General features: G+C 35.9%; 1 protein-coding gene across 1 annotated transcript in view; it reads left to right on the forward strand.

Annotated features, from left to right (window-relative positions):
• SMYD3 (SET and MYND domain containing 3) overlaps positions 1 to 19,977 on the forward strand; it is a 1,009,300-nt gene extending 989,323 nt beyond the window's left edge. The window contains exon 12 of the mRNA XM_051993450.1: positions 19,625 to 19,977. Within this exon, the coding sequence (XP_051849410.1) occupies positions 19,625 to 19,726 (102 nt within the window). The 3' untranslated portion in view covers positions 19,727 to 19,977. The remainder of the gene's footprint in view (positions 1 to 19,624) is intronic.
• Positions 19,978 to 22,488: the final 2,511 nt, after the last annotated feature.

Below are 22,488 nucleotides of genomic sequence, written 5' to 3' on the forward strand. Positions count from 1 at the left end.
TTACTTTTTAATCTGGTACAGGAAGCACTAGTTTTTCTTGCTGCTTGTAGGCCTTGAGTTTGATTTTTCTGGTTTAAATATATTATCTGTCATATCTCGTGCCTAAAATATACAATGCACCTCAGAAAGATGTGTATGTTAGATGTCCTGGAATATGGTACCACAGAAAGCAAGGCCAGAACTACATTGGAGCCTTGGAGAATCTGATCCCATTTATGGATTGAGCTGAATATACCATCCTAGTTATTTCTGAATTGATACATTTACATTTGTTTGAAAATTCAACTCTTTCCCCATTAATACAGAAGTTCTACATATAGCACTCGTTGAATCTCCTTCTACTTTGGATAAGAGATGAGCTCGCTTATGGAAAAGTCATAAAGGATCATAGATTTAGAATCTCAAGGGACTTCAGAGATCATTAAATGAAACCCCTTCATTTTATAGCTGAGGAAACTGAAGACCAACTCATGAGTGAAGTGCATGGCTCTATACAACACTGACTTTCTCATTCTGAGCACCAGTGAGGGGCCCCACACAGTCAACTAGATGCCATTCTGAGTTCCATTAAACCAGGATGTGGGAGGTCTAAAAGAAGTCGATGGCCTAATATGGTATTCAATGAAATGTTTTCCTATTGATGCCCTCCCAGGGATTGGATTGTTCTGTCTTCCCTGGAGAGCATTCCTGGTAGATCTGCTTGTTTCTAATGCAGGTATAACTTAGTGAGCCTTGTGCAGTGAATTAGCTCTGTATTTGGTATCCTTCCATCATGGCCCATATAATAGCTTTCCATTTTCCTCTCTATTGGACAATGAAGCCTTGTTATAGTTTGATCCACAGGAAGGACAGTGTGAAGGTGACAGAAAGCTATGACAAATTGCAAGAAGTTGGACAACTTTAGAAATGGGAGGCAAAAAGAGTTCTGATGCTACAGTTCATGTCAGAGATGGTTCCTTCCACAGGAGCCTATTAACTGAGCCTTTATGTCAATTATGTTATTTAATTATCCTGGAGAGTAAATAAAGAACTGGTATACAAGGCAAATAGCTGGCACGGTGCATAGAGCCCTAGTTCTGGAGTTAAAATCCAGCCTCAGATACTTGCTAGCTGTGTGACTCTGAGCAGGTCACTTAACCCTGCTTACCTCAGTTTCCTGATCTGTAAAATGAACTGGAGAAGGAAATGGCAAACCATCCTGTTTACCTCAGTTTCCTGATCTGTAAAATGAGTTAGAAAAGAAAATGGGAAACTACCCTGTTTACCTCAGTTTCCTGATCTGTAAAATGAGTTGGAGAAGGAAATGGCATATCACTTTGTTTACCTCAGTTTCCTGATCTATAAAATGAACTGGAAAAGGAAATGACAAACCACTGTGTTTACCTCAGTTTCCTGATCTGTAAAATGAACTGGAAATGGCAAACCACCGTGTTTACCTCTGTTTCCTGATCTGTAAAATGAACTGGAGAAGGAAATGGCAAACCACGCTGTTTACCTCAGTTTCCTGATCTGTAAAATGCTGGATGGCAAACCATCCTGTTTACCTCAGTTTCCTGATCTGTAAAATGATTTGGAGAAGAAAATAGCAAACCATATAGTATCTTTGCCAAAAATTCCAAATGGGGTGACAAAGCATCAGAAATGACTAAATGATAACTATATATACATACATACATACATATATATATGTCAGTGTCTGGCCTTTAGTTAGTGTCATAGAGTGTGTTACTTGGTACAAAGAGTATAGTGGAGTAAGAAAACATGTCAACATAGACTAAGGTCAGGGATCCTTCTGGTATTTGTTCTCCAGACTCCTTTGGTGGATTATAATGAAGTTGTTTGTGGCCATCTATGTCATGTCAGATTAATTTGCTTACATCATGCTGGCTATACTCGTTCCCAGTTTCCTGTCCCTGGAAAAGGTACTTGGGAGACTGAGCTTACCTAAACAGCAAGGTCCTTCTACTCAATCTGTAATGAACTACCTTGACTGGAGTCCTGTAAAGAACTGCCTTGTACTGAGTTTCATGTGCAGCTTGTTCCATTAGAATTTGGTTCTAGTGTGTTTAGATTTAGTAGCATTACATTTGCCAGGTTAATTTCTTTCTTGTTCCTCTTCATTTTAAACCAGAGGGCCAGAGCATCTCAATTTTCATTGCCCCAGCATCACCTCGAGATCTGATTTTTGGGGTATCGCCCAGTCCACTTCCATTCTTCTTGTCCCAGGAGCCCTTTCCATTCTTCCCTCTGTAACAGATTTCCTGCCTTCTACAGAGAATTGAACATTGGAAAACAGGACCTGGAGGGGATGCACAGGTGGCTGTTTCTGCCCGTCCCATCTCCTCATCTCCAGCACCTGACAGAGCTCTCTGTCTCCAGACCTCCACGCCACTAAAAACCATCTGTCCCATCCTCTTGTCTCTTGATGCTGGTGCAGGGATTGGCATTGATACCCTATAAACCATCCCGCTCACATACTGTCAAGCAGCAGAAATGCTGCTGCACCTAATTGGGTTATTTAGCTATGAGGCAAGTGGAAGCCACAGCCGCATTTACTCACTCAGAGCACGTTCAGTGTGAAGGACTAGTTCCCCAGAGGCCCAGGACCAGCTGCAGGAGAATCTTCAAGCGGAAAAAAAGATGGGGAGCTGGATTGGGGAACTAAGTCTGAGTCGATACCAACCACTGAATTTTAGCATGCATCGGTCATCCATCATGTCGAGACCTGCAGCAGAATCGAAGGCCATCCTTAATATGTCCCTCACTTACCTTTCCAGCCTGAATTCTCACTGTTGTATCCAGCAATTTAGGCAGCAAACATTGTCACTTATGGTGTGCCAGAGATATTAAGAAAATAGGCAAAAACATGATTCCTGCCCACAAGGAGCTCACATTCCAGTACAATTTGTACATAGGGAGATGGGTAGAATCCCAGGGAGGAGTCACTAGCAGTTAAGGAGACTGGGAAAGGCTTCCTTGTGAATCAGAATTTGGACAGAATGTTGAAGGAAGCCAGGTCACAGTCATGTGTTTGAGACAGCATTGAAAAGACATGGAATCAGGAGATAGTGTTTTCTATGACAGACGGTGAAAAATGTGTGAGAACAGGAATATAGTGTGTGAAGACTGGAATGGTCGAAAGGAGCCCTGTTGTGAAGGATTTTAAGTTTTAAACAGTGAATTTTATATTTGATCATGTATGTAAGAGAGAGCTACTGGAATGATATAATTAAATCTACAATTTAAGAATTCCCTACTAGAATATTTCTATTTTGGCCAAAAGGGTCTACTCCTCTCCTCTCCTACACCTTTCCCACCTCTATCCCTTAGGAACTAGTAACACAGTAGAAAGAGTGCTGGTTTGGAGTATTCAAGAACTCAGAAACTTTACTAGCTGTGTGACCTCTGCCTCAGTTTCCTCAAGTGTAAATTAAAAATAATGTCTTCCATGATTGTTGTGAGGATCAAATGAGAATAGTAATTATAAAGTGTTTGGCATGGTAAATAATGCTTAATAAATGCTTAATAAATCTCCTTCCTTTCTCCCCCCCACTCAGTTTATACACACACACCCCCCCCAAGATTTTTAACTCCAGGAATTTATTCATACTGTTCCTCTAACCTAAATTGCCTTTCTGTCTAATTCTTAACTTTTCTTCAATGTTCAGAGCTGAAGTACCTCTTCCCTGAATAGCCTAGACCATCATGATTCCTCCATCCCTTCTTAATCTGAAGTCCTGTGATTCATTGTCTGTACCATCCATCTGGTATTGCCTCATATGATATTATTTAACTTTTCCCTGCATATGTATGTATTTTGTCTTGTCAACTAAGTTCTAAGATCCTCAAAAGCAGGAACTGGGTTTTATATCTCTATCACCCATAGTTCCCAACATAGTATTAAACAGTAAATATTCATAAATACAGATTAATAAGCACTAATTTAGCACTTATCTTATCCTATCTAGATGTACTAGGCACTATAGGTACAAAGATAAAAATTAAGTAGTCATTGACCTCAAGGAACTTACATTCTAATATGTAACAATATCATTTGAAGCAGGAGATAAAATACAAAGATACATTTGTCATGCAAACAAGCAACAAAAAGATGAAAATATTAGGCTTTGATCCACATTTACTCTCCATGTTTTCTCTCTGGATGAAAATGGCTTTTTTCACTGCCTTGAATCATCTCATTGTTTAAAAAAAAAAAAACCCAAGTCCATCACAGTTGATCATCACACAATCTTCTTGTTACCATGTACAATGTTCTCTTGATTCAGCTCAGTTAGTTTCATTTCTTATAAGTCTTTCCAGGTTTTCCCGAAATCTTCTTGCTCATCATTTCTTACAAAACAATAGCGTCTCACTATATTCATATCTCACAATTTGTTTACCCATTCCTCAACTAATGCACACCCCTTCAATTTCCAATTCTTTGCTACCACAAAGAGAGCTGAATTTTTGTACGTGTAGCCCCATGTTATTCACATAAGACCATGTCTTACCTGCATTGATAATGGCAAATACCTTAGGAGCCTTGCATTCAGAAGATTCTTCTTTTCAAACATATAGGATTCTATGCTCGAGTACCTTAAATCCAATTCTCTTCTTAGATTCTAACTTTTTATAGTACATTAGACCAATCAGTTAAGGAGCATTTATTTTGCACCTTTTTATGTCTGGTACTGTGTTGAGAGCTGGCACTTCAAAAACAAATGAAGCAGTCCCTTTCTTCAAGGAGGTTAGAAGAAATGCAAAATAGGATGCTGTCCATGAAGTTGGCATATTGTTACCTATCTTGTCCACTTCTCCCTCAAATTTTATACCTTCAGCTGTATAAAAGATCCTGGAAAAGGACTCTGAACTGGGTGGCAAGAGAGTTGGGTTTGAATCCCAGATTTGCTATTGAGTAGATGTGTGGTTTTTTAATAAATCAGTTTCTCTCTGAAGACCTCAGTTTCCACATCTTTAAAATGGGGGCAAATGACAGCACTGGACACTAGAGGATATCTAAGGATCTTTGTGATTGATTTTGTAGTATTCCCATTCATGAGCCACATGCCCAGAGCCAGCATGTCCAAAGGTCAGTCTGATTCTTCCATTTGTTAATGTTGCCTACCTCACACATTCCTATGGAACTTTTAACTTTTACTTTTTCTCTTCACTCGCGACCTGTACATGTCATGTCTTCCCGCTTTCCCCCATTCTGAAAGCAAAGTTTATTTCATCTTTTCATTCATAGAATCTAAAATAGTTCCTTGTACATAATAGGCCCATAATAAATGTATGTTGACTACATCTCTAGAATGCTAAAAAGCTCAGCTCACATGAGGATTTCCCTAACACCTCCTCCTTAGCTGCTGGTGCCTCTTCTCCCAAATTACCTTGTATGTCTACTTCTCTGTGTTCTCATTGACTCTTTCTTTTTATGGTTAACTCCCTGGGGACAAGGACTGTTTCACTTATGTTTTTATAGCCCCATTATTTACCACAAAATAAGTCCTCAACAGATGCTTACTGAGTGTTGGTTTGAATCTGACTCAGAGATCTTTGGATCTGTGACTTTAGGCATGTTACTCCACCTCCTGAAGGTCTAATCATTCTCATAAAGTGAGATTGAACTAAAAGATCTCTAAGGTTCCTTTCGTAGAAGCATAGGGCACAGAATATTCATGTTCCATTTTTATTGATGTCTTTTCTATTTGTATTATCTTCTTTTCTATCTATATACATACACATATAAAATTTTTCTATATATGAAAAAGAAGGCTATACATGTATGTGTATGTATATCTATCCCTCTGCAACAAGATAGAAACAAGAAAAAAGAAGAAAAAAAATCAATTCATCAAAACCAAACAAACCCAAACCTCTCCGATGAATCTGATTCTATTAGCAATATTATATACCTATAATCCCTTCAGTTTAGAAAAAGAGAGAAATGCATTTTCTCATTTTTTCTCTCTATCCAAACTTGATTATTATTATTATAACCACAGAAGTATTAAGTTTCACTCTAAAGTTATCATGTATACTGACTTTCTACTTCTGAAGATTTTACTTTGTATCAGTTCATGGGAGTCTTTCTTCCTATGTTTTCCAAAATTCTTCATGTTGTCATTTCTCATAGTATGGGTGACATTTCATTTAATTCCTATACCATAATTTATTTAGCCATTTCCTCAGTAGATGGATATTTACTTCATTTTCAATTCTTTACTATTGCAAAAAATTCTGCTGTATTTTAGTATATAATGACAACTTTGGAGAGGTAGTTTCAGTTGAATGATGAGGTTGAAAGTCAGACTCTTGGGAGTTAAGAAGACAATAAAAGTAAAGGTACCCACTGGAGACAGCCTTCTCAAGGAATTTAGCTTTGAAAAGGAGTAGAGAAATAGGACAATAGCTATTGATGATGGAAGGACTGAGGATTTTTTGAGAATAGGAGAGACATAGGAATGTTTGTAAATTAGAAGAGCAGCCAGTTGTCTTTGAGAGATTGAAGATGAGTAAGAAAGTCAGGCTGATAGAGAAGGATATTTACCGGAGAAGATAGCATGGAATGGGATTATTTACATATATATATGAGGGTAAGCAGAAAGGCCATGTCTTCATATGAAATAGATATGAAGAAAATGATAGTAGTTGTAGGCATCTGAGGGATGGGAAATGAAAAGTAGGGGATAAGAGGGAGCTTTCAGAGAATTGTTTCAATTTTTTTTGGCAGTGACATATGAGGCTAATTCATTAACTAAGAGTGAGGCAGATAGGAAACCTTGGAATATTTAAGGAGGGAAGAAAAGGTTTGGAATAGCTACTATGGAAAGTAGAATAGTGAATCAATTAGATATAAGAGAAATACTTGACTTTAGTGAAGGCGCAGCTGAAATTATGAAATATAAAATTGTCATGGATCCAGTTATTATAGGTGTGATTTTCCCCAGCTTCCTTCAGAAGCATGTATAAGAGTGAGGACAGTAGATAGTATGTGACCCAAGACTGGGACTTGACAGAAAAGGATATTGTAGCATTGAATTGATTAACCAAAGGATCAAAGTGGGGAAGGGAGAAGACTGTCCAGGGGAGGAATTGAGATCACAGTGAAGGGTAATAAATCATAAGAAGAGATAGAATGAATACAGATTATGGTCAGAGATTATGAACAGGTAAGTAGGATACTTATGGGTAATGAATGACAAGATCAAAAACATAACCATTTCTGTAGGTAACTGAAATAATGTGGAAAAGTAAGTTATAGGAAATAAAAAAAGTTGAGAAGCTGGTTAGGGTATTTGAAGGACTATCATCAGTATATATGTCAAAGTCTCCTAGTAGGAGAGCAAAAGATTGGAAAGGATTTGGTTCAGAAAACTGTTTGTTAGTGCTAACCACTGAGTTTTATCATGGAAACTGTGAGCCAGACACTGCATTCATTGAGGAAGAAAGGAGACTGTCCTAAAATCAAAAAGATACAAGAACATTGGTATGGATTGAATAAATTTCAAAGAAGGAGAGGTAATGAAATAATTGTGATATAGGGTTAGTCCAGAAGTGGCAGTACTGGAGTATTTTGACTTCCTTACCCTAACCAGTGAGTAGAGTGAGGGGTAGGAATATGAGTGAAAATGCAACTAGTGCTGAAAAAGATGACTAGGAATGCTGTATCATCAGGAGGGAGACAGATCTTCATGAGGTCTAGAAAAGAGAAGGAACAAAAAAGGGAAATGTTTAAGATGAAAACAAATTTAAGTGAACTAGCATTCCAGAAAGCACAATGGAAAAAATAAGGGAAAAGAGAGAGATGGAAATATGGGAATAAGCAATAGAGAATAAGGTTTGTACAATTCCAGGCAAGAGTTCAAAATCACTGAATTGGGGGAGGATGAGAATTCAATTCACCAAACATTTGTTAAGTACCTAGTCTATGTCAAGCACTGTGCTAAATGTGACAAATTAATTCAGAGAAATTATCATTGTCTCTAGGGGCCAGGCATTCAACGTGGAAATGGGGCAAACTGACTCTTCTCTTAAAATAGAAGTTCCAGTAATATATTATGACCAAGTAGGATTTTTACCGGGAATGCAGAGTTGGTTCAATATTAGGAAAAGTATTAGCATAATTAACTATATCAATAACCAACTTAACAAAAACCATACGATTATCTCAATCAATGCAGAAAAAAGCATTTGACAAAACCCAACACCCATTCCTATTAAAAATGAGCAGTAGCATCTATTTAAAATGATTAGCAAGCATCATATATAATAGGAATAACCCATTATATGTAATGGGTACAATGGGTAATGAGAACCATTCCCAATAAAATCAGGTGTGAAACAAGATTGTACACATCACCATTATTGTTCAATATTGTATTAGAAATGTTAGCTTTGACAATAAGAGAAGGAAAAGAGATTAAAGAAATTAGAGTAGATAATGAGGAAACAAAATTATCACTCTTTGCAGGAGATATGATGGTATACTTAGAGAATCCTAGAGAATCATCTAAAACACTACTAGAAATAATTCACAGCTTTAGCAAATTTGCAGGTTATAAAATAAATCCACAAAAATCATGAGCATTTTTACATATTACCAACAAAGTTCAGCAGCAAGAGATACAAAGAAAAAATCCATTTAAAATAACTATAGATATTATAAAATATTTGGAGTCCATCTGCCAAGGCAATGTCAGGAATTACATGAACACAATAAAAAACACTTTCCACACAAATAAAATCATATCTAATCAACTGGAAAAATATCATGGATAGGCCAAGCAAATATAATAAAAATGACAATACTACCTAAATTAATCTACTTATTCAGTGCCATACTAACCAAACTCCCAAAAATTATTTTACAGACTAGAAATAATAATAACAAAGTTCATCTGGAAGAACAAAAGGTCAAGAATTTCAAGGGAATTAATGAAAAAAATACAAATGAAGGTGGGCTATCTGTACCAGACCTATAAAGCAGTGGTCATCAAAATCATTTGGGTATTGGCTAAGTAATAGAGTAATTAATCAGTGAAATAAGTTAGGTTCATAGGACAAAATAGTCAATGACTATAGTAATCTATTGTTTGACAAACCCAAAGACCCCAGCTTTTTGAATAAGAACTCATTATTTGAAAAAAAAACTGCTGGAAAAATTGGAAATTAGTATGGCAGAAACTAGGCATTGACCCCCAACTAAAACCCTATACCAAAATAAGATCAAAATGGGTTCATAATTTAGATATAAAGAGTGATATTATAAGCAAACTAGAAGAACAAAGGATAATTTACCTCTCAGATCTGTGGAGAAGGAAGAAATTTGTGATCAAAGAAAAATTCAAGTATATTATTGAATGCAAAATAGATCATTTTGATTATATTACATTAAAAAGTAATACAAACAAAAGTGCAAACAAGATTAGAAGGGAAGCAATAAACTGAGTAAAAATTTACATTCAAGGATTCTGATAAAAGCCTCATTTCTAAAATGAGAATTGACTTGAATTTATAAGAACTCAAGCTATTCTCCAAATGATAATTGGTCAAAGCATATGAACAAACAAATTTCAGAAGAAGAAATTGGAACCATTTCTAGTCATATAAAAAGGTGCTCTATATCACTATTGATCAAAGAAATGCAAATTAAGGCCACTACACACCTCTGTTAAGATGACAGGAAAAGATGACAAATGTTTGCGGGGATGTGAGAAAACTGGGACACTAATACATTGTTGGTAGAATTGTAAACTGATTCAAACATTATGGAGAGCAATTTGGAACTGTGCTTAAAGAGCTGTCAAACTGTGCATACCCTTTGATCCAGCAGTGTTTCTACTGGGCTTATATCCCAAAGAAGTCTTAAAGAAGGGAAAGGGACCTACATGTGCAAAAATGTTTGTGGCAGCCCTCTTTGTAGTAACAAGGAACTGGAAACTGAGTGGATGCACATTAGAGAATGGCTGAATAAGTTATAGTATATGAAAGTTATGGAATATTATTTTTCTATAAGAAGTATTCAGCAGGATGATTTCAAACAGGCCTGGAGAAACTTACATGAACTGACACTGAGTGAAGTGAGCAGAACCAGGAGGTAATTATTTATGGCAACAACAAGATTATACAATGATCAATTCTGATGGGCATGGCTCTTTTTAACAATGAGATGATTGTGGCCATTTCCAATGATCTTGTGATGAAGAGAGCCATCTGCAATCAAAGGGAGGACTGTGGGAACTGAGTGTGGAACACAACATAGCATTTTCACTCTTTTTGTTGTTTGCTTGCATTTTTTCTTTTTCATTTTTTTTCTTCTTGATCTGATTTTTCTTGTGCAGCATGATAATTGTATAAATATGTATACATATATTGAATTTAACATATATTTTAACATGTTGATCAAATATTGGATTACTTGTCATCTACAGGAGGGACTGGGGGTAAGGCGGAAAATTTGGAACACAAGGTTTTGCAAGAGTTGGTGTTGAAAAATTATCCATACATATGTTTTGAAAATAAAAAGCTTTAATAAAAAAAATTCCCCCCTCCCAAAAGATGGAGGTTCTAGGCAAAGATTCACTGATCACAGAGTCCACCTCAGGGGAAATTTGTCCCAGAACATTAGGCTCTAGATATGGGTATCAGGTATGAAAGTGAAAAGTGGAGGGAAGGGGAGGAGAGGAAAATGTGTTGGGAGGGTAGTAGATTGACTGCCCTAAACTTGGATCCTTTTTTGGAGCAGATAAGTCAAGTGGTATAAAGTTAAGGATGCTGAGAAAGTAATGGGGTGTCTGTCCGATATTTGATACAAAGATTTTTTTTCAATTGATAGTTTCCCTTCTCCTAGTTGCACTGATTTTGCTTATGCAAAAACTTTTCAATGTCAACAATTCAATGCAATAAATTTTTTTTATTTTATCTTGTTTTTATCTCATCTACCTCTTCTTTAAGAACACTCTTTACCTTAGCTGTAAATGGTATCTTATCTAGTTTTCTTGTATCCATTTTGAACTAATTATACTAATTATTTAATATATTGCTTTAAATCTGATTTTTGGAGCCATCGCATCTTGTGAATTACAAGAAACCTCCATTTAATAATAATAATAATAATAATTCCCTTTACAACATCCCATTACAAGAGGCCATTTGACCTCTTCTTGAACACTCCTAGTTAGATACCTTATAATGCAATCTATTCAATTTATAATCAGCTCTGAATTTTAGAAAGTTGTTTTTGTTCTAAATGGAGACAGAGAGAATGAGAATCAGGGGAGATTCCTGGAGGTGTTGGCATGTAAGCAGGACCTTGAAGAATAGGTAAGATTTTGACAGGCAATTACTGGATGGGGAAAGGCATTCCAGGTGTGAGTTGATAATGAAGTTCCTCCTTTTTTTATTGAGCCAAGAGATTAAATGAGTAGAGTTACATAATATATTATTTTTTCTTGTTGGAGAAGTGTCAAAATTAGAGATTGTGAAGCCTGATTCTATTGGAGCTTGTTAGTCTTCTACTTGTTTCCCTTTGGGTAAATCTACATATTTATACTATGCTCTGGGGAAGTTATTTATTGAGTTCCACAAGGCTCATGGTGTAGGACATATTAGATCCTTGATAAGTTTAATATATACATATTAATAATTAATAGGACAGTCTTATTATTGCTAACTTTAAATCATAATTTGATTCAATTCATTCCATTTAAAATGTGATCACAATTCTAAAATTACTATACATATATATGCAAAAATATGTAAATATGCATACATATACATTGGTAGATGATGAGAATATAATCAATTCTAAGGTCCCTCTCATTATTTTTAAGAGAATTACATGCTTGTGGTAAGACAATCTATGCTGCCATTTCTTGGGTGACATTTAAAGTCTGCAAATGGGCACAGTTTCCCTCTCTAGAGATTCCAACGAATTCTCTGTGGAAGATTGCATATGTATTTTTTAAATGTGGCTATTTAAAAAATGCAATTTAATGGAAAGAGATAAGCTTTTCCCAACACAGACCTGTTCTGATTTTATATTTCCTTAATCTGTTTTATAGCTACTGCAGGAAATTAAATCAGAATTGTCATCTTTGTCAAATGTACTTATGCAACAGTAAGGAGGCAGAGAAGATGTGGGGGGAGACTTAGACCTAGAGTTGGGGAAAAGAAAACAGAAGGAAACAATCAGTTTGATTTGGCCTGGGATTTATTATTATCATATTTGAATGGGGGGAAACCCCAACTTGGTCTTAGCTGCCTAGTTGAAGGGTTGTGGATGGAATGGTGTGAGATAAATTCATGTCTGGAACCTAATTAAAGAACAGCAAGAAGGCCAATTTGACTGAACTATAGAATCCATGAAAGGAACTAACATGAAATTGGACTGGCAAGTGGATGGGAGCCAGATTGTTGAGGCTTTTAAATGACAGGCTGAGGATTTTATATCTAATCCTAAAGGCAATAGGGAGTCATTGAATATCGCTGAGTAGTAGAAGTATATGTGTGTACAAAATAAAAGAGAAAAGACTGAAATAAATGATTAGGAGGCTGTTGTGACAATCTAGTTGAGAAGTGATGTGGGCCTGAACTATTTGAGCCAAAATACTGGAACAGCTGTAAAAGATGTTTTAGACCTAAAGCCCACAAACGTTGATAATTGATTAATATTGAGAAAAAGAGTGAATGCTGACTTCAGGGTTGCAATTGGTTGACCAAAAGGACAATAGTGACCCCAACAAAAAATTGAAGTTTGGCTTTGGAATAAAATAAGAACTTCATTTGGGATATGTTTAATTTGCAGTCTCAATGGGACTTCTAGATTGAGATATCTATCAGGAAACTGATAATGTGAGACTAAAATTAGGGGAGAAATTAGGGCTAGAGATATAGACTGGGGAATCTATATACACAATTATTTGCATATTGTCTTTCCCATTTGAAAATGAGCTACTTGAGGGTAGACTGTGCTATTTACTTTTCTCTATATCCCCACAGTACCCGGCACATTATAAGTGCTTAATGAATTTTATTGACTGAGACCACCAAAAGAGAAATTATATAGAGAGATGAGATGAGGTCTCAGGTTTAGTGGACAGAGGATAAAAATCCAATAAAAGTATGTGAGAATGAAATTTTCAGATGGGCAGGAGGAGAAGCAATAGGCAGCCATGTTACAGAAGCAAAGGGAAGAGAGAATATCTACATAGGGAGGGAGGGTTTAAAAGTATCAAGATACAGAGAAGTCAAAAAGTATAAAGACTAAGAGGGAAAAAAATCACTGGGGTTAGCAATTAAGACATCTCTGGTAAGCTTGGAGAAAGTAGTTTTAGTTGAGTGATGGAGTTGAAAGCCATATTGCTAGACTGAGATAAGGAAATGCAACAATATTGAATTTCTGGGAGTTTGACATAGAATGATGGGTTGAAAAAATGGCAGATTAAAGTGAAGAATTTTTCTCAAAGATTGGAGAAATATGAGTATGACAATAGATAATAGGAAAGGATCCCATAGAAAAGGAGTGACTTTTATTCCAGTAAAGTAGTAGGTAAGATTCTCTACTAAGAGGAGGGAAGAAAAGGTATTATAAATGGACTGAGGAGAGAAGATATAGAATCTTGTATGATTTTGACATATTCGTAAGATACTCCTTGTTGTAGGAGAATATCTCTGCTTTATGAAATCAAATGTTTTTTTAAAGTCCCCAAACAATAACAAATACAGCAGAATATGAGAATTATCTCAATCCATCATATGACACATAAGATGTAGTTTTTCATCTGTGAAAGCATGTGTTTCTTTTTTATACCTTCTTCAATGTATGTGTAATTTTTTTTTATTTTTTAAAAATGTATTGTAGAGATAAGGAAATAGTCCTATAGATAAGTAGTTATTGATATTTTTGTAACTTTTTCATAATAATGTCTGATTTTTTTTCCTCTCAAGACATTTGTAATAATATTGATTAGCATTTAAATGATGCTTTAGGCTTTACAGAGCACTTTACATATATTATCTTATTTATTCCTAGTATCCTCTCCTCTTTCACATACCTTGAGAATTGAACCTTGAGTACCTCAAAGTTGTATACCTTGTAGCATGAACTTCTATGGTTTTCTCCTTAAATGCCTTCAAGATGATCCCTTGCCAAGCTTTCTGTAAACTACTTTTTTCTGCACTTGTTGCTGATTTATGATATGACACTATTTATAATCTACCATTTTCATCTGTAAAATTTTAGAAACGAGTTTGTATTCTAACTAGTGTTTTTCTTAGATGTTTTGTCTGTCTGCTTGGCAAGATTAAACATTTCTTGCCAGGGGGAATTTCTACCTTGTATGGCTCCTTGTGAGTTGATTTCATGTGCTAAATTCCTTTAGGAATTAATGATAATTATAGTTGTTCTTTTGTTCATTTCCTAATTTGTATAGATTATAATCTTTTCTCTACCAAGTCAATGATATGACCATATACATCACCTTCACATCAATAATTAGCCATTTCCTGTTAAGTCAATTAAATTTTTTGTGACACTATTTTGGTTAATGTTTACCATAGCCAACACCTTCCAAAGCACTTGTCAATATAATCAGAAGTAAGGCTTCTGCACTGGTTATAAGCATTTGACTTTTATTGTTCCTTACTCTTAAACTTTATTTTTCCTTCCTTTATGAAGAAATCCATTATCAAGGTTGATTTTTAATGGGGAAAATCATCAATTTCTTCATCACATTTTCCTACTTCTGAAATCCTCTGCAATAAGTGTTGGTGCATAAACCATCAGTATCTTCATTGTGATCTTTTTTGCTAGTGTCAGTGAGCCCTGAAAATATAATCTAGTATATCATGCATCCTTTGAAATGACATTTCTTCTTGACTTAGAATGCCCAGTAAAACCTTTCTTTGCAGCTCCAACTAGAACCTGTATACCATCTTTCCATTTGGATCTCACACATCTTTTTGTCTCCTGGCTTCATTAACAGTGAAAACAATGTTGATTGACATGATTTAGTTTTACCAGTGATGTGTCCACTCCTTGATCACTACAAAAGGAACTCTCATATACAGTGTCAGTAGTTAAATTAATGTTTATAGCAGGTCTAAAAAGATTCTTTACATCCATTCTACTATTCTTACACTATCACTCTGGAAGGAAAAGGACCAAACGGCTATTTTGTATTTTTCTTTATTTTAATGAGTTGCCAAGGCCAAATAATTCATCATTGAAATGTCAGTCTACTTGTGAAGACCATTGCTATTTTGTTAGACTGTCTCCCCAAATCATAGGCTTTTAAAAACATATAAAAATATAATGATGATGTAATATAACATAATATTGTAAATATATAAATAAGCTTAAAAAGATAGTATGTTTTCAGTTTCCAAGTGAAAGGGGTGGTAATTCTCTTGAACACTGACGCAGTTACAGTGCACACCTGTATTATTGTTAAGGATCTCAAAGGCCATCTTTTCTAACCTATACCTGGATGAGAATTCTTTCCATAATATACTTGACCAGTGAGCATCTAGCTTTTGTTTAATGAATGATAGGAGGGGGAAATTCCCTACTTCCCCCAGAAGTTCATTCCACTTTTGGATATCTCTGAAAGTTTTTCAGCATATCTAGATTGTGTTCATTCAATTAATCTGTCTCTTTGAATTGCCCAATTCTCCATTACTTCTAGGGTTAAGTAGAAGAAAACAAATCCCTTTTCTAAAGGACATCCTTTCAAATACTTGAAGACAGCTGTTGTGTTTCTCCTTCCTCCACCCAACCAATTTATAATTTGGATGGGAGTCGAACCAGAACTATTTGTCTATGGTTTTTATAAAGGGAATCATATTAAGAATGCAGACTTGAGTTTTAATGCTAGCTCTGCCCCATAATATCCTGAGTCTGACACCTACCATCCCTAACATTCCAATCTTCTTACACCGTACTGCCACCTTCTACTCCCCCACACACATACATTAAATACTCTTCCATACACTGACAATGACCTTGCTTTTCCTCATATCTTTGAAGGAAATGCTCCAGCTAAAACTCAACCTTCTACAGGAAGCATTTTCAGAGCTCCTCCTCCCTAATTCTAGTACATTTCCTCTATGGATTATTTCCAATTTACCTGGTGAATATCTAAATTTATCTAATAGACCGTGAACTTCTTGGGAGCAGAAGCTATCCTTTGCTTCTGTTTGTATTTTTAGCACAGTGCCTGACATGTAGACTGACTGGACTATAACTTTGCCACATCGCTTCACCTCTCTCAGACTCAATTTATTCATATCTCAAAAAGAGTTAGACTTAGTGAGTTCTAAGGTCTTTGAGTTAATGTGACAGCAGACCTAAGTTCAAATCCTGACTCTTGTTACCTGTGTTAATGTGGGTAAATCACTTTACCTCTTGGGACCCGAGTTCATTCTCTATAAAATGAGATGGATGGACTAGATAAACTTTAGGGTTCTGTCCAATTTCTCTTCCATATACTTTTTTGTGGTGGTGTTCAGTGATTTCAACTGTGTTTTATTCTTTGTGATCTCTTGGGGCTTTTCTTGGCTAAGATACTGGAGTGGTTTGCCATTTCCTTCTCCAGCTCATTTTACAGATGAGAAAAGTGAGGGAAACAGGATTGACTTGCCCAGAATCCAGCCCTGGTGCTCTATCCATAGAACCACCCAGCTGCCCTATACTCTTTATGTATCTCATATACATGTCATTTCCCCCATTTGAGAGCAAGTTCCTTAGAAACAGATTGTTCTTGATTTTTTATTGTTGATATTTTCAATGCTAGTCAGCATACCTAGCACAGTGCTTAATAAATATTTGTAGTGACTGAGCCTTCCAACCTCTGAAAGTGATCATTCAGCAACCATTAAGTGTTTACTGTGTACTATTAGGATAAATGAAGCATAATGCCTGTGCTCCGAGAGATTAATATCTAGTAGATGGGCAAAATAAATTGGCAAGACCCTAATATTGTAAAACAATTTTAACTCATTTGAAATATAATGATAACCAACTGGGTTCATAACTAGAACCCACTAGTTTTTGAAATCATATAGTCCATTCTAGCTCAGTTTATATTAGAGGAAACAGACATATAGATCAGTTTCAACCTCAAATATTTATTATTGTCAATAAATAAACATCAATCAAGGGTCTAGCAAACATCAGGCATTGTTCTAAGTGCAGGGGATACAAAAAAGAAGTAAAAAACTGCCTCTGACCTCAAGGAGTTTACAATCTAATGGAAAAATATGTAAGCAAACTATATATAAATAAGATAATTAGGAAATAAAAGAGGGGAAACTCCTGGAATTAACAGGGGTTAGGGAAAGTTTGAGATTTTAGATGAGACTTGAGGGAAACCAGGCAGGAGGGACTTGAAATCAACTAGAAAAAATACCCAGAGCAGAGATGGAGTATTCTATTCATGAAACAGCCAGGGGGTCAGTATCAGTGTCAGTGAATGGAAGCCATGTCTGGGAGATGTAAGAAGCCTGGAAAGGTAGATGAGGATTGGGTTATGAAGGATTTTTAATAGCAAAGAGAGAATTTTGTATTTTATCTTGGAGGTAATAGGGAGCTACTGGACTTGAGTCAGGTAAGTGTGTGACATGTTTGAAGTTTTAGGAAAATCATATTAGGTACTATATATTATTATAGTCTGAGAAGCTCAAATCAATTAGTGCTATGAGGAAATTTTTACCAATTCAGATAAACTGGAGCAGAATAATAGCAATTAGAAAATTTACCCCTACCACATACACATCCACGAAGGAAATTACTAACCAACACAAGTATATCTCAATAAAATCCATAGAAATAAATATCTTTTTTTGCAAATTAGGCTAGTCTTTCTTTGCCAATAATTTCTTGTTAATTCAGTTCACCCATCAGGTGATGGTTGGTGTTAAATTGTTGCTGCCCGCTTCCCTCCTTTCTTAGTATTCTCCCTTTAGAAATAGATTCTAAAGTCTAATATAATTTTAATTTATGGTTCTTACTTTCTTATAGATTTAATGTGAATAAATCACTTAGTAAACCTAAAATGCTAAATAAATATGAGTTATTATTAATACAAACACTCTACAATATCAAACTCAGGGATGTGGGGGTGTTTGTGTTTGTTTGTATTTAGGGAATGGAGGAATTGATGAGAAGGAGCCAATAAGGTAAGAAGTAGGTGCTAGACTCATTGAAACATCAAGGCTAAATAAATATATGATGACAATATCTATGATCAGTTTATTTAGCACTGTCTGAGTAGGAAAAAAAGCGAATATCCGAGTCCCTTTTCAATCAAGACAATTTCTTTCCCATGAAGTGACTTGAAAGCTCCTCTGTGTAATTATGTGGATTTCTGCTTCAAACCGTAAGATGCCCCAACTGTGAATCAAGAGCTGGAACCAATGCAATGAGATGAGAATGTGATCAAGAGCTAGGCTCTCCTTAATGCTACAATCAAATCAAAGATTCATTCCTAATCTGAAGACCATAAGGAAAATTAATAAAGTAACACTGACTGGACTAAGACAAAAGTCACCCAGGTTAGGAATAACAAATATAAGTCTTTCTGGACATTTACTCTACCTCCAACTGCCTACTGGGCACCCCTTTTAAAGGGTGCCAGTTGCAAATAACTCTGTCTCCCCACAGTGGGGCTGGGTGATTATAGGAGTTCCCCATAATCAGGTCAGTTCTTAAAGACCAGAGGCAGTGATGATGGGGACCACACAAATGAGCCTTCTCTGTTATGGAGAGACCACCTCAATGCCTTAGTATTAATACCTATCTCCTCCTTACAGCTCCAGGTAAAATGTTTTTTCTAAAGGCAGGAAGTAGCACAAACAACTGTCGAACCAAATTGATGGGCAGAGGAAATGCTATATAAAAAAAAAATGAAAAGAAGGGAAATCTCAAGTCCTTAAAAAAAAGATTTTTAAAGATTTAAAAGAAAGCTTTGACTTTCACTTTTAGCCAAACTGATCTGTTTTCTCTTTACTGTCTCCCTGCCTTTCCTTAAAATGCATCTTCTGCATAGAGTCCTTCCTAATTCCCAGTCCTTTTAGAGCCCTCCCTCCTAAACTACCTTGTCTTTAATTACTTTATATAGGTTTATCTTTATTTATATTATATTTTACACATACTTATCTCCCATTAGAGTGTGTGCTCATTAGGAAGATGGATTGGTTCATGCTTAATACTTATAACCCCTGGGTCTGGTACCTAGCAGGAGCTTAATAAATGCTTATTGCTTGATTTAATCAATCAGTAAACATTTATTAAATTCTTACTGTGTGATTGTGAATTGATCCTCCAGTGTTACTTAGGCCAGAGTATATTCTCTATCTAGGGTATAATCTGTCCTGAAAATTGTTTTTAATACCACAAATGAATCTCGGGTTTACCATCATTACTATTATAGCTTCATTGAGCAAGTTATTACCCCCTTCTAGGCTTCAGTTTCTATTTTACAATGATGGCATTGGACTGCTTGGCAAAGTTTTATTTCTAGCTTTAAAGCCCTTTAGATTCTGTCCTTTAGTCTCCAAGCACAGGTTAATAAGAGGAAGGAGGTAAAAATACTAAGTAAAACTGTCTTTTCCTTTCATTTAGGCTTTTGAACTTATCAAAGTGACTCATGGCCGAGACCACAGCCTGATAGAAGACCTGATGCTGCTTTTGGGAGACTGTGAAGCTAATCTGCGAGCGGGATGAGTGAACCCGACCCTAGGTCAGAAGACCACCCTCTGAAGGAAAGCGGCTTTCAGGCCTTGGATATCTGAATTAGGTCTTAAACATTGGAGTCTGTCAAATGAGCTTTGAATTTACTGTGTGACCTTCACCTCTCAAAAATAACATGCTGTGTTTGTCTAGGTGCCTAGTGTTGTCCGTGTGGTTTGCAAATAACAGGAATCATTGAGTTAGAAGGAAACAAAATTATAATAAACAGAAGGTTTAGTTGGAAATGCCATCTGGCAATGGGTGTTTTTTTTCCTTCCTTTTTTTTAAAGCAGTCTTAGCATGTAAGGTCTCAGTATGCGTGATACAGATTCAATTTTATTTGATTGATTCATCTGCATTGACTGAGTGCCTACTATGCATGTAAGGTATGCTGGTAGGGACTGGAGATAAGGAAACAAAAATGAAATCGTATTTTTCATTCTACCTGTGAATTCTTTCCTCCCCCACTAGCAGATTTTCATAATTATTATCTGGGGGAAAATCAGTTATTTTTTCATTCATTTCTATGCAAAAACCTAGAAGCCTGTCTGTGAAAAGATAGATATTTCATGGAAAATCTCGTGTATTCATGTTCTCCTTTATACCACAACTCAAATTTAGGAGAATGAAGATCTTAATCTAATTCTTGGAAAGAGATTATTGTGAACTATCATTACCATCTGGTATTAGAACAAGCAAGGGATATTTAATGCAAAAACTAAAATGTGTCCATTGTCCTTCATGAATTTTCCTTTCCATCTTTAAAACTGTGTAAAGCTTTGTCACTGTGACCACATTGGGTTTTTTTTTTTGTTTGTTTTGAAATGAGGGTTGGAAAGGAATAGTGAAAAGACCCCTGATGGTGATCTCATCAGCTGGCATGAGTTCAATTATCATCTCTAGGTAGCTGACACCTAGATCTTTATCTAGTTTTAGTCACTTTTTTTTTTTTTTACTTACCATCTGCATTCCAACTAAGATGTCCACCACAGGCATCTCAAACTCATATCCAAAACTCAACTCTCTTCCCAATTGTTTAGTTTGTCAAGAAATAGACATACGTGTGTGTGTGTGTGTGTGTGTGTGTGTGTATACACACACACGTATATATATATACACACATATATATATAATATATAGAGAAAGATCTAGCTCTAGATATATAGATATAGATTTTTTTATAATTTATATATTTCCTCCAAAAGTTAACACAATTTTAAAGAATATACATATGTCCATCTTCTTTCTCTTCTCAATAGGTTTTTCTATATATACACATTTATAGACATTTATATGTCTAGATACATGTACATGATAAATGTGCCCATATAAGATTTATATGTCCATTTGGGTTGTCTAAATGTATAGACAGGGTTCATAGTTTGCATAGATATCTCTAAAATCTAACCTAGTATTCTCTTCAATGATTTCTTGCTTTTATGAAAGCATAAGTGCCTTAACTAGACACATTACTTTTCTCATATCTCTTCCAGGGTATCACACTAAGTGGCCCCTCTCAGATGGGGAGAAGCTGCTTCTTAAAGATAAAGGGTAGCTTTAAGCTTATGGCCAACAGCTTGCTCCTTTTCACCAAATACTGATCATAAAAGATAATCACAAATTAAATATTAAACATTTATCAAGCAAACAGAAATTGGATTAGTTATATAGATTAGAATAAAAATAAAAATACACAAAAGGGAATGAATTCTGAAATTTTCATATGAGCAATAAGGTTATGAACTAAATATTTTCTCTGATCCTCATGACCTCTCTGAGACAGAAGTCATGTGCCAACAATAAAGCCATCTCCATGATCTAGGGCATCCAGAATCCAAAAAAAAAAAAAAATCTATAAACTGGTGCTTACTGGTTCTGAGATCATTCGCAGTTCTCTCCTCCTATGCTATGGGAGGTGAGACTGCATTAGCAGACCCGATAACCTGACAACAGCCTTACACTAAAGATCCACTCCTACTTTCCATTCTTTTCAATGCTGTAGTGACTTGCCTTGGCTACAAAAGAAAGCCATCAGTCACAGCTCCTTAGGAGTAATCTTGTAGTACCAGTCCTGAGCTATGTGTCAGGGGAGGGACCTGGGCATTCCCCAAAGCCTGAGAGAGAGACCACAGCCTCCAGCTACTCACATGAGTAGAGAGAGAGAAAGAAAGAGAGAGAGAGAGAGAGAGAGAGAGAGAGAGAGAGAGAGAGAGAGAGAGAGAGAGAGAGAGAGAGAGAGAGAGAAAGAACACGAGAACATAGTCTGGTAAATCATTAATTGCCCAGCATGTGAGGAGGCTGAGATGCTTTGAGATCCATCCTCCAAGGAAACCAGAGTTAGAAGAAGGAAGTCAGAAAGCGTGCAGTAGAGAAAATAAGGAGAGGAAAAGCAAAGTTTTCAGGAAGAAGAAAACAAAGACCTTGAGCATAAACAGACAAATCAACAGGAAAAACAGTAACAACAGAAGGAAATATGGCCCCAGATCTAGTAAACCAGTTAAGGTATCTTTCAATAAATACCAAAAAACAAAGGGAAATGATCCAACTTTGATGATTCAGAAGAAACTCCATAGAATTTGAAGAGGACATGGAACCACAATTTGCTGCCATGGAATGATTTAAAAGAGAAATGGGGATCATGGGAGCCAAATTTATTGCCTGTACATCAAAAATGTTGAACAGAAAAAAAAAATTGGAATCTGAAATGGTGGTCTCACCAAATAAACAAATGAGAGACCAATAGATTGGGAGTACAG

This window comes from Antechinus flavipes, chromosome 4 (genome assembly GCF_016432865.1).
Source record: "Antechinus flavipes isolate AdamAnt ecotype Samford, QLD, Australia chromosome 4, AdamAnt_v2, whole genome shotgun sequence".
NCBI classification, from domain to species: Eukaryota; Metazoa; Chordata; class Mammalia; order Dasyuromorphia; family Dasyuridae; genus Antechinus; species Antechinus flavipes.